The 12853-nt window shown below is 41.8% G+C and overlaps 1 protein-coding gene across 3 annotated transcripts in view; it reads right to left on the bottom strand.

Moving 5' to 3' along the window:
• VPS13A (vacuolar protein sorting 13 homolog A) overlaps nucleotides 1-12853 on the bottom strand; it is a 152910-nt gene that overhangs the window by 42643 nt on the left and 97414 nt on the right. For all 3 annotated transcript variants that reach the window (XM_081213486.1, XM_081213487.1, XM_081213488.1), the window contains exons 39-48: nucleotides 12320-12552; nucleotides 11173-11265; nucleotides 10473-10829; nucleotides 8766-8867; nucleotides 7341-7499; nucleotides 6796-7057; nucleotides 4933-5093; nucleotides 4502-4605; nucleotides 1581-1878; nucleotides 575-970 (exon numbers count right to left, since the gene is read on the bottom strand). In XM_081213486.1, coding sequence (XP_081069612.1) covers nucleotides 575-970; nucleotides 1581-1878; nucleotides 4502-4605; nucleotides 4933-5093; nucleotides 6796-7057; nucleotides 7341-7499; nucleotides 8766-8867; nucleotides 10473-10829; nucleotides 11173-11265; nucleotides 12320-12552 — 2165 coding nt within the window. The remainder of the gene's footprint in view (nucleotides 1-574; nucleotides 971-1580; nucleotides 1879-4501; nucleotides 4606-4932; nucleotides 5094-6795; nucleotides 7058-7340; nucleotides 7500-8765; nucleotides 8868-10472; nucleotides 10830-11172; nucleotides 11266-12319; nucleotides 12553-12853) is intronic.

The raw sequence follows: 12853 nt of genomic DNA, 5'->3' as shown, positions 1-12853 counted from the left end.
GAGTTCACGCTTAACATACTGTATATGTAGTAAGTATTGTCTTCCAAATACAAGAACAGTTCTAGAGAATCTTTTCATCTCAAACCCTTCTTTATGCACAATAGATAGGTTTTTCTTGACTGGGAATAACTATGCATTTATTAATGACGTTATTATCTAGCATCTTCTCTTTTAAAATCTTGCAAAAATCCCCACTACCCAACTTATAAATATAAGAAAGTAATAATATCACTTATTAGTAGGAATAGAGAGCACAATATATCGTTTGAAATATACTGATGTATTCTATCATTAGTTTGTATTGCATGATAATAAGTTGAGGTAATAAAAGGAAAAATTGAGCTTTTCCTTTTCCCTGCACAGGAAAAATTGGGTGCCCTCCAGATGTTGTTTGGACCTCAAATGACATTATTCCTGAGTACTGGTGAAGCTGACTGGGGCTATGGGATTTGGAGTCAAACATCTAGAAGGCATCGTGTTGACCAGTCCTGGAATACTATATTGAGAGCTTAATGCATTGTATAACTTATTTTGACTCTGGAGATATTTAATTTTCTGAGATTTAAAACATTACCTTGTTGTTATGGTAAAAGTGTTTTGGTTGGAAAGAAAAAAGAAGTGGCATCTTGTAATCAGGTGGATGTTTGCGATGAATGCCATCAGCTTTGTACTGCAACATTCGACCAGTCTTATTTACCATCCAGTATGGACTGTGAATTGCTATAACCACTTGTCCCGTGGCATAGGTTATGTGCACAGCAATATCCAGTTCTGTCCTGTCAACGTCAGTGATGCATGAGAATGTGATGAAACTAATTTCTTGCTGATTCATTCGAGTGTAGTATTCAGCAGTCCAATTTTTACCAAGATAATTAAGTAAATGTAATTGCAGCTTGCTCTGATCTAATACTGCGTTATGAATCTGAGTTGAACATCCATTTTCTAGAGTATGGCAGGCTGTACTGTGTCCCTTTGAAAGAAAAGTTCAAAGATATGGTCAATACAGTCCTTAATTCAATAACAATTTCTATTCAAATACAAAACACATGGGGGAATGATCAATTATTTATCATTAGCTTCAACTATGTTTGAAAAGCCACAATAACAATGATATTGGTAACCATGTCATGTGTTCAGGTTTTTCCTTTGGACACCATGCCGTATCTTTCATATCTTTCTTGTTGGTATCTATCCTCCCAATTATACAGTCGTACCTCGGCTCCCGAACGCCTTAGGAGTCAAATTCATATGTTCCTGCCTGTTGTAGGCTCTGGGCGGGGGGGGGGGGCGTTACCCCATTGTCTTGGATGCCTCCTGCATGCAACCAGGTAAATCAAACTGTACACTAACAGTGGATATGAACCAGTTAGAAAGGAGGATTGTTAAGAAAGATTAGGCACTCCAAAGTCAATTTTGTACCCTTGGAAGCTAGTAACTGAATTCTAGACAAGAGATAGAACATTTTAGGATATCACCAGAATGCTTTATATTTATGGAACATGCACTGTGATGTTCCAGACAATAAAATAGTATTTTTATATACTTAGAAGAATTGGAAAACAAAAATTAGAGAAAACTACCTCTAAGGAATAAGCAATCTGATATGGAAGAAGATTGCGGAGAAGAACAGAAGGCCACAAATGAACAACATATGGTAAATCCCACTGATCATCTATACAAACTGAAGATATCAGAGTATCTTGCATTGGAACAATATTGATGATGAGTGGGTGGTTAGATGATTTTGTAGGCTGACATTTCTTCTGCAACACTTTGCCAAAATTCTTCACCATTTCATCAAAGCTAACTCCTTCACTTGATGCATACTCTCCGGAAGTTCCGCCTTCATCAGCTACTGGTCGAAAAAACAGTAGCGCTCTGTAAATGAGCACACCAATTATTATCCTCATTTCACTTTCCAGTTGAAAACATTCAGTGTGACACAATGACTCATTTAGATAGCATGTTTACAAGTTCTGCTGAAGTTAGTGATTATGTCAATGAAACATTCAAGAAATTAATAAAGAAATATTTACAAGAAATAAATAAAACAATCACAATCAATTTGAACCACATACCGGTAGTTGCTTGACAAAACTTTTAGCAGGTTGATTTGACAGGCATGTAGCACTTGTAGAAGCAGCCATAAAAACTTGTCAATTTAAAAGCGATAAAAGGAATACATCACTGAATGCTAAAATGTATTCTCCAGACACCTAAAAATTCTTTCAACAAGCTTTTTAGGTTAAGATCTTTCCCAGTGTCCAATACTTTCCAGAATCAGAATTGTTTTAAGATGTTTTTATTGTTTTACTTGTTTACCACCCTGGTCCTATTTGGAGGAAAGGTGTGATATAACTGTAATAAATACATACATAAAATAATCTGCAACTGAAATCTGTGAAAATTTGACTAGTGATGTCCTATAGTGAACTTTGACCACTTTCATACAACTGTTATCAAGGCACAGGCAGTTGTTTTTCTTTCTGCAACCTTGGCTGCTCACACAGGAAAAGGAGGAACACATGCTTTCATAGGAAGGTCACTGTGAGATCATTTGCTTTACTATCTTCCTTCCTGAGCTGCTCCAGTAATTTCAATGATTTTGTGCATTAAAATAAGCTCAGGCATCAGGGGAGAGTAGTCACAGTGCCAGTTTAAAGACCGCAATACTGACTGACACCAGCTTGTCAGTAAGCAAGTAAATCCACAAACTCAGATTTGGATGCAATGCTAACCCAATTCATGTTTTATCCATGCATAAAATGTTAACAGCAGGGCTTGAGGAAAATTTCAGTGGCTGTGATAGTTGCTCCAGGAACATGCACATTTGTTTGACAAGTTAGTTCAACTTCTCCATAGGTATGCATTGAAGAGATCGATCATTTCAATAAATCCATAAGTGAGTGGGTAATATTAAAGCGGAATCAAACTAGTGAGAATGTGAAACTTCAACCATGTTCTGTTTGGAAAGAATAAATTATGAGGAAGGCAGCATACCAATAAACAGTCAGTTTATCTATAGAATATTGCTGAAGCAATAGTATTAAACTATAACTATATACAGTGGTACCCCGCAAGACGAATGCCTCGCAAGACGGAAAACCCGCAAGACGAAAGGGTTTTCTGTTTTGGAGGCGCTTCGCAAGACGAATTTCCCTATGGGCTTGCATCGCAAGACGAAAGCCCATAGGGAAATGCTGGCGGTCGGGAGCAAAGACTTTCGCCCACAGCCGGCCTTCAGAAGAGGACCTCTTCTGAAGGCCGGCGAAGGGCAAAAGTCTTTGCTCCCCCCCCCCGCCTGCCTTCCCCCCCGCCTGCCCCGGGCGATTTTAAAATGCTGGCGGGCGGGAGCGAAGCGTTCGCTGCCGACCCCCAGCATTTTAAAATCTCCCCCTGTCCCGGGGAGATTTTAAAATGCTGGGGGCCCCAGCATTTTAAAATCTCCACGGGAAGCGCTCCCGCTGCCCCCGGACCTCTTTTGAAGCAAGCGGCTGCGGGGAGATCGCTTCTCTCCACAGCCGCTTGCTTCAAAAGAGGTCCGGGGGCAGCGGGAGCGCTTCCCGCTGCCCCCGGACCTCTTTTGAAGCAAGGGGCGGTGGGGAGAAGCGATCTCCCCGTGCTCCGAAGCCGGGCGGGGGGGTGGGAACACCTGCCCCAGCCACCCCGCTTCGGAACGCTGCTCCGAAGCGGGGTGGGGGGGCGGGAGCACCTGCCCCAGCCGCCGGGCTTCGTAGCGCTGCTGCGAAGCCGGGCGGGGGGTGGGAACACCTGCCCCAGCCACCCCGCTTCGGAACGCTGCTCCGAAGCGGGGTGGGGGGGGCGGGAGCACCTGCCCCAGCCGCCGGGCTTCGTAGCGCTGCTGCGAAGCCGGGCGGGGGGTGGGAACACCTGCCCCAGCCACCCCGCTTCAGAACGCTGCTCCGAAGCGGGGTGGGGGGGCGGGAGCACCTGCCCCAGCCGCCGGGCTTCGTAGCGCTGCTGCGAAGCCGGGCGGGGGGGTGGGAACACCTTCTGAAGGCGGGCGGGGGGCGAAAGTCTTTGTCCCCCCCTGCCTGCCTTCCCAGGGGCTTTTAAATCGCCCCGGACAGCGGAGAAGTCCTCCGCTGTCCGCGGCGATTTTAAAATGCCGCCCGCCAGCATTTTAAGATCGCCCGGACAGCGGAGAAGTCCTCCGCTGTCCCAGGTTTTTTTTGAAATGCTGGGGGTGAGAAGAAAAGCCCTTGTCCCCCCCCCCCCCAGCCTTCAGAAGAGGTCCGGGGACAGACTGTCCCTGGACCTGGTCTGAAGGCGGTTTCCCTAGGAACGCATTAATTGATTTTCAATGCATTCCTATGGGAAACCGTGCATCGCAAGACGAAAAAACCGCAAGACGAAGAGACTTGCGGAACAAATTAATTTCGTCTTGCGAGGCACCACTGTATTTTAAATTAGCTGGATGGTCAGCATTCATAAAATATCTAATGAAGTGAGAAAAATAAAAAAGGAAATTAAAAATCACCTGTAAGAGGTCAATGGTATGTTAAATTCATCCTCTGGTAGAGCCATTCCTAAACATTTTCCATCTTCAAATATTCTCAAGGGAATTGAAAAATGATTCTTTATCTATATGGAAAAACAACAGTGCGTATTATAAAATGCTAAAATGTCTCTTTTCACACTAATAAGCAAAGACCACCGCCAACAGAGGGCCTATTCAACTGTGCAAGAAGGCAAAAGGGTACTGCTCTCTTAAAGGTCTGTGCTACTTTAGTATGTGTGTGTTTGTTGGGTTGAAAGCACCTCTATATCAAAATGTATCTGCACATAGCAAATATAGCCTTACTCAGCCAGGCAATAGGATGAAAATGAAACTCTTGCTAATCTAGGTGGGGGGGGACGGACCTTTAATTTATGAACTCTGGGGCGTCATGTTTAGTGAGCAAAGCTTACCTGAATAGGAGAATGCACTGTTATCATCTTGCTCCCCTCAGTGGTGTCAATTTGGCAAACTACAGATCTCACAACACCAGAGTCATTGTGCCTTACTCTGTAAAGACTTCGTCCCACTTTTGTCAGAGGAATCTTTTCTGTAGTGGAGTGGTTCTGAGGAGCTAGAAACAGAAGGCAATACACTGACTTATATTGAAATGAAACTGCTGAAAACGACCTGAAAATGAACTGGCAAGCAAGCAGAGGTATCTATTTCTCTGAATTTGATGCATTTTCAGCTTTCATAAGTTAGGGGGCATCAAACTCCCACTAGATGGACTTTCATCCAGAGAAAAATATAGGCTGAAGTGAATGGACTGAGGTATTTTTAAAGTGTTTTTTTTAAATTCATTTTCTTCTTAGCTCTATACTCACACCAGTTGCTGACCCAGTGCTTTTTGTGAAATATTCTGTCCTTGTAATTGAAAGGATAGCTATTCACCTGTGCTGTTGCTATTTTTTAAAAAATCAAATCCGTGGCCACCTGTACTAGAAAGAAGAGCACCCTGCCTTGAAAAATAAAATTTGAAAATATCAACATGTCCATTAAAGGTGGGGTATTGTTGTGGGGAAAGTAGATAACATTTCCTATGTTCACTAATTTGTGCTAGATGCTAACACTTAGTCCATTTCCTGTTGTGTTAAAATTCCCAAAGCAAATTGCCCCTCAACTTGCTAACATACTCCTTTCACTTCAATCCAATTCTAGCTGTGCTTAGAAAAATACAAATCAAGAGATTCAATCACAGATCTCCAAAGTAAAATGTAATTTGTTCCTGGCATACATATGAATGTTCACTGAACTATCTGGGGGAGGATAGTCTGTTAGTGAACAATATGTTTGGTTGGATTAAAAAACATTATATCCAATGACGTAATATAGAGACAGGCCACATAAGTAGACATAACGTCCTTAAAAAGTTTATTTCAAAATTAAAATGTACTTTTTAAAGTAAGCTGTTAGTTATTACTTCATCACTATACCTAATGCAGAGCCATGAAGCTTGAACAAGCTGTGGGTGTAAAGGAAGCATTGGGAACATGCTCCAAGTGTACTCTTGATTTTTCCTTTCTGGTGCAATTTACCGTATTTTTCGCCCCATAGGACACACCAAGTTTTTTGGGGGGGAAATAAAGGAAAAAAAATGTATCCCCCCCCCCAGGCGCTTGTGGGGCCGGCAGCGGGGAGAAGCGCTCTTCTCCCCGCCGCCAGCCTTCAGACCAGGTCCGGGGACAGCAGTAAGACGCGCTGCGCCTCCCAGCTGTCCCCGGAGCTTGCGGGGCTGGCGGCGGGGAGAAGCACGCGTCTCCCCGCCGTCAGCCTCCAAACCACATCGGGAGACAGCAGGATGGCGGCGTTCTGCCTCCCCGCTGTCCCCCGACCTTGTGGGGCTGGCGCTGGGGCTCTCCTGAAGCCTGGAGAGCGAGAGGGTTCGGTGCGCACCGACCCCTCTCCAGGCTTCAGCGAAAGCCTGCATTCGCCCCATAGGACGCACACACATTTCCCCTTCATTTTTGGAGGGGAAAAAGTGCATCCTATAGGGCGAAAAATACGGTAACACTTTTTGAATTTGGTGCCTTTTCCTCTCACCACAGAATTCAAAAGACGCCAAATTCTACCAGTGGCTGGAAGGGAAGAATCAGGAGTGCACTTAGAGTGTGTTCCCAATTCTACTTTTAAATTTGGCCCTGGTTATAGGCATGAATAGACAGGCCCCGGCAAGCTTAATAAGGTTTGTGGACTGGAGTTTCCACTGCTGACCTAACACTAAGCAAAATTTCTTTATTTATAGAGACCAAATAATACATACTATGCCTACTTACTGAGCCAGATGTAGAATACTCTGCTGCTTAGGGTAGTCATTGCTGTAAACTGGTCTTGATCACTTTTAGTTCTGACATACTCCATACTTAGACTTTGCCCATCTTCAAGATGAAATGAATTCCCCTTTGAGTCAACATTAAGAACATTGAAGGAGTCACTAGGCAAGACAGTGGTGGGGACTCCTAAGGAATTCATTAATACAAAGGGGGCCTGGTCTTTTTTGGAGATTTCTGAAGTTTTTGAAGCTGCTTCTGCAAATGCCTAGCCAAAAAAAGAGATGTGAAATAATGAATTAACTAACAACCTTTTTTTTAAAAAAAGAAAGACCTGAAGAGCAGATTCGTAAGATAGATGATGAACACACTGGATGGGGTAACTTGCTCATCACGTGACAGAGGAAATTGAGCCTGCCTCCCACAATTCTGTGCTCCTGCCTCCGTCACGTGATGATGGAATTACCCAATCCAGTGCCTTCATTGTCCACAACAGTAAATTGAACATATTACTTTATTTAGGTCACAGATGCAAATCAAAGTCTTATTACCGTGCCGAGGTTACTCAACATTAGTAGACCACATTTGGACAATGTAATGTTCAGCTGATCTTGAGAAAAAATAGTTATTACTGTCTTGTACTCTGGGACTTTGTATTGTTCTTCTTCAGCAACTGATTCAACTAAAGCTTTCTTGGCTTTCTTCTTCATCTTTAACAGAAAAAGGGGAGGGGAAGAGAGGAGAAATTAATACTAGATGTAGAAAGCTGATGATGCCATTTAGAACATTTGCAATATGGGCACAGCAATCTAGACTCTTGGTATGTTGGATACAATGAAGGTGCCCCTCTACCTGCTTTTGCTGAGCCTCAGAGGTGGTGTGTGTGTGTGTGTGTGTGTGTGTGTGTGTGTGTGCACGTGTGTGTGTGTGTGCTCTAGTGGCATAAAGGGCTCCGTTGTGCACACTGAAAATGTGGGCAGGCAGAAGCTGTTCTCTCCTCCATGGCTATGAGTTTGAAATTAAGTCCATACATAACTTTTCAAGTATCTGTGAATCCTAAAGACTAAAGATAGTGAAAGAAAAGTGAAAAACACATTAAATAATAGTCTGGCTCATAACCTCAGTTCCAATTAATTAATTTACTAGAAAAGCTCAGCATCTTGACAGGTATGGTATGTGTGGAGAAGCAGAACTAATATTGCAGGGCCCCTACTGCATACAGTGTGCAGTGTGTCTACGCTACATGAAAGAGGAAGGACAGAATAAAGTATGATAAATACATAATTCCTGAGTTGCAGCCTGGCAAATGACATGAAGTAGACTGAAGCAGCAAATTTTCAGCGTAACTCTTTCCAGCCTAAAACAGAACTAGGTCAGGTTCCTCAGTACATAGTAATGGATGCAGCTTTAAAACTGCTTCAAAGACAGGCATGCGTTTCCATGTTTTACTTCTTAAGTGAGGATATATTTCTACCCAGTGACAACAGGTACAAGACTATTGTTCTCATATTATGAAGAATTTTAAGTACCGTATTTTTTGCTCTATAAGACTCACTTTTTCCCTCCTAAACCGTAAGGGGAAATGTGTGTGCATCTTATGGAGTGAATGCAGGCTGTGCAGCTATCCCAGAAGCCAGAACAGCAAGAGGGATTGTTGCTTTCACTGCGCAGCGATCCCTCTTGCTGTTCTGGCTTATGAGATTCAGAATATTTTTTTTCTTGTTTTCCTCCTCCAAAAACTAGGTGCGTCTTATAGAGCGAAAAATACGGTGTATGTGTTTGCAGGATCACAAATATGAACTTGTTTATGTTTTTATTGTTAAATCATTCTGATATGTTATATTGGAAATGAGTAATAAATGGAAATAAATAAGTATTTTGAAATATTATATAAAATGGAGAAAGAAGAACATCTATTCAAACATTAAAGTCCATCTATCCTATACCAAAATGAATTTGTATTTCTAAAAGTATACCTTCAATTCTAGAACCCAAGGTCTGAATTCATCAGTGTTTTCAACTTCCAGTGGTTCAAGTAATGGTTCCCAAACACCAAACATCTCATTGTAATAATGTACCTAAAAATACAAAACATAATTAATCTGTACAATGAGTGATATCCATTTGTAGCACGTAATGAAAATGAAAAACATTATTAAAAACTCAATGGACTATTATTGTATGACAATCACTATTCCTATATTATTAATTTGCCCAACTGGAGGAAAAACTTTAGAGAAGCCTTTCAAAAATTTTAATGTTGGTGACACACTTTTTATACATACATCGTTTCGTGATACAGTAATTCAGTTTTAATAGCAAACCGGAAGTTGAACTAATCCCTTTCGAGCCCCAGGAGAAGAATTGGGAGCATTTGTGTGACACACTACACACTGCAGCCAACACAGTTTGGAAAGCTCTGCTTTAGAGTAACACATTTGGTTTTAATTATATCCCAAAGCACTAAAATATCTTAAGAATAAGTTGATTCTAAAAAAGACATCCAGCAATGGCCATGCCTACAGAAGCTTCCCAACCAGGGGCTTCCCAACTCATGGAGGCTGAGCTGTTTTGGGGCCCCTCAATGTGCAGGGTGCTGGTGCTCTGGAACGTGCCACTGTGATCATCCTTCTCCTGACCGCGGTGTGCTTGGGCGCCCAGCTTAGTGCAGCGCCCAGCCTCGCACTCATGGGATCACCACCTTGTCATGGTGAATGGGCTTGCACGCTTCTGTTATCCCTGTGAGTGAAGCCATCGGGAGTCTCATACTCCCAGTAGAGTCACCCACTGCAGTAAGGTCAAAGGGGAGGAGCTAGAAAGAATGATCCAGTAAGTCTTCAATGGCAGAAGAGGCAGAAGATAACGAGCGCTATGTGACAACGGCTGTGAAGGCGGATGAAGGATACAGCAGATAAGAATCTACCGGTCATTGTGATACTCATGCCATCGGAATAGCGCCTTACTGTGAAGACTGTGTGTTGATTAGCATGCACTGATCTTCACACATAAAACAAATTCATACATAGGTATTTTCAGGGGCAGAAACCCCACACCCTCCCAATATGGCGGGGCGCTCTGCTGTACGCCGCAGTGCCCGGTTTTCTCTCGACTGTGCAATGTCACAAGCACATGTCACATGTGCGTGTGAGTCACAAGTGTGCCTCACACACGTGACAATGGGCCCTCAATCTTCAGTGCAAGGTGGTGCCACTGTTCTCAACTAAATCCTACCTGTGAAAGCGGGTGGGCACGTTCACAACACCACACTATATTTCAAGTTATAACCCCAGCTTGATCCCTCCATGTGTTTTCAAGGGGACAAGGAAATATGTGAAAGATACTCTAATGCCATGTTGCCCTAATGCACCGAGACATCACAATGACCTATACAACTGCGTGATACCTTGAATCCATTTTTTTTCTGGGCAAGAAGGATACATTGCAATGTGGTATCTGAAGGCAGAACTACTAAATACTGTGTTTTAGATTATTCAGTAGCCATCTGGTGCCAAAAGGCTACCAAATTTGAAATGTTGTGGGGAAAGCTGAACTCTTACTAGCAAAGTAGCTAGGCAACTATTACACCCAACATGCAAATACTGTTTCTGCGTAGTGGACACAATTCACAAAACAGCTTTAAATGTCTGCCTTTTTCTTCCATAACAGAACAAAACTCTACCCACCTCTAATTCAAGACGAGAAGAGAGATTGATCAGACTACTCCAGTTTCGAACTTCTCCAGAAAATGATGACTTTGCTAATAGCATTGGCACTGTTTTGTGGCCAACCCCAGCTTCAAGGGTTATGACAACAGTTTCAATTCTCATTTTCATCGTCTCTCCTGTGGGGACCAACTCAATTACAGAAGCAGGATCTTTATTTTCACTTGACTCTTCAAGAAACCACATTTTTAGATTTTTAATATTCTTCTGATCCCAAATATCTGGAGGTACTGGACTAATGTCTTTCTCTGTAGTCTCATTTGTTGGGAAGAGTGCTGATGTAATGGTTATTACTGTATTTAAGATAATTGGCGTCACCTAAGTTTAAAAAAAGATTATTCTCAAATGAAGAACTATGTATTTCTAATTTGACTTAGTGAATCAAGAAACCACTACATATTAGAAGAAATACAAATATAGTATTATTATAGGTATACAAATAGGATTATATGTTTGAAATTGGCAGTGGAAGGACTGAAACAATGTAATACTATCCTCTGAGTAACTTATTTGTTCAGTTTTCCAAGGGACGTCTTAGTCTTATGATGGATTCAAAACTTGAAAAACAAAAAAGTGTAAGGACATGTATAAAATGGTCTGTAAAGGCAAAAAATACCATCTTTCCCCCCAGGGATGAATCCAGACACAATTTTAAATGTACCTTAATTGTGAGGGATTTAATTGACAGATCAGCTTTCTGAGGATCTCCACCTGACTGTATCATCTCAAAGAAGAGGTCACAGGGCTGCAATATCTGGATATAAATCACAATAAATTGAAACATATAAATTTGCCAGTTAAAAATGTTTTCTAAATGCACAGTGAATATCATATACATTTCCTATGCAAAACAGCAGTCTGTGAAACAAATGCAGGCACCCTAACTTGTAAAAAATTTGACAAATTTCTTTATCTATGGGTAGTTGCCTAGAAGGAAGGGAGATACAAGCACATAACATGGTGCTGTTCAAGCAAATTCCAGTTAGATTGAGAATTTTTTTTTAAAGAAATTGTTATTGGTTTTTCCATGTATACATCCTCTAACAATATTTCTCCAAAATTTTTCCATATTTCCCCCCTTCCTGCCCTGGACTTCCCTCATATTCCCATTTTGTTTTATTTCCATATTACTCACCCTGCGTGTTGTTTCCCAAAATTTTCCCAATATAATCTTACTTTCTGTTATGTTCAATTGTGTTTGTTTATTCAAACCCTGCCAGTAAGTCCAATTCTTTATGTTGTTTCTCCATATATGTTGTAAATGGTTCCCATTCTCTTTTAAAGTCTTTGTTATCCTTTCCATGTAATTTATCTGTTAATTTGAGCTAGACTGAGAATTGAACACGCAGCACCAAACTCATGGTCTGCAATGTGGGGGCAAACTCAGAACAAGTAAGTGCAACTCCCGTCAGCACTATACAGTATGCATGATAAAGTGTAACCTTATCTATATTGTAATCAAATAAGGTTGCACATCTCCGCAGAAGTCACAGTGTTCAGGTATTGCCCTTACAGTGACCAGTAGCAGTCAGTGGGGTGGTGGTGTTTACTCTTATCACTAGCTTCACCGCAGAGTGATGAGGTGCAAATGTAGCAGCAGGACTGCAACATTCACGCCCCTCCTCAATTGCAGTGATAGGAGGTCAGATAAGGACCACTGAACTATGGGTCACTATAGAATGTAACTATTGTCTTAAGAGACTAATATTACTCATTTATGTTGCATCCTGTTATATACCATAAGCACAGGTTTAATTTACATCTGCATAGCACTGCACATTTCTGCCTTCGCTATCTTATAATCTTACCGTAGTAATACTGCCCTTTCTCATTTCTGGAAGAAAAGGGCAGGCTTTCACCTTTATATCTTTAACAGCAGCTGTCATTTTATACATTTCAGGGCCGTATTTCATGGAGACTTCACACTGTGCTGTAGCCACCAGTGCAGGAGCATCACTTCTTGTTAAATCGGCCACAAACACAATCTCAGGATTTTTAACGACGACATTTATTTCCATTGTGGATACCGGTTGTACAGAAACTAAAAATGCAACATTTAGTACAATTAATCCAATTTTACTTCACAACCATCAATCCATCTCTAGTTTTTGCTTTTAAGTAAAAATGATGATAGATTCCAGTGTTTCTATTTTAAGAGTGACCCTGCTGAATCAGACCAAAGGTCTATCTTGTCCAGCATTCTGTTTCCCCCAGTGGCCAAACAAATGCTAGACTATATGGCCTGTTGTCACAGTGAGTGATCAGTTACCATTAAATCTGGAAAGATCCCCCTCTGCCCAGCAGGGGAGGCTGTACAAGGGATTCTCCTCAAGAAGCCCTTA

The sequence above is a fragment of the Podarcis bocagei genome (genome assembly GCF_964188305.1).
Source record: "Podarcis bocagei genome assembly, chromosome: 11".
Lineage (NCBI taxonomy): Eukaryota > Metazoa > Chordata > Lepidosauria > Squamata > Lacertidae > Podarcis > Podarcis bocagei.
The sequence above is the reverse complement of the archived record's forward strand: the minus strand, read 5'-3'. Positions and strand labels throughout refer to the sequence as shown.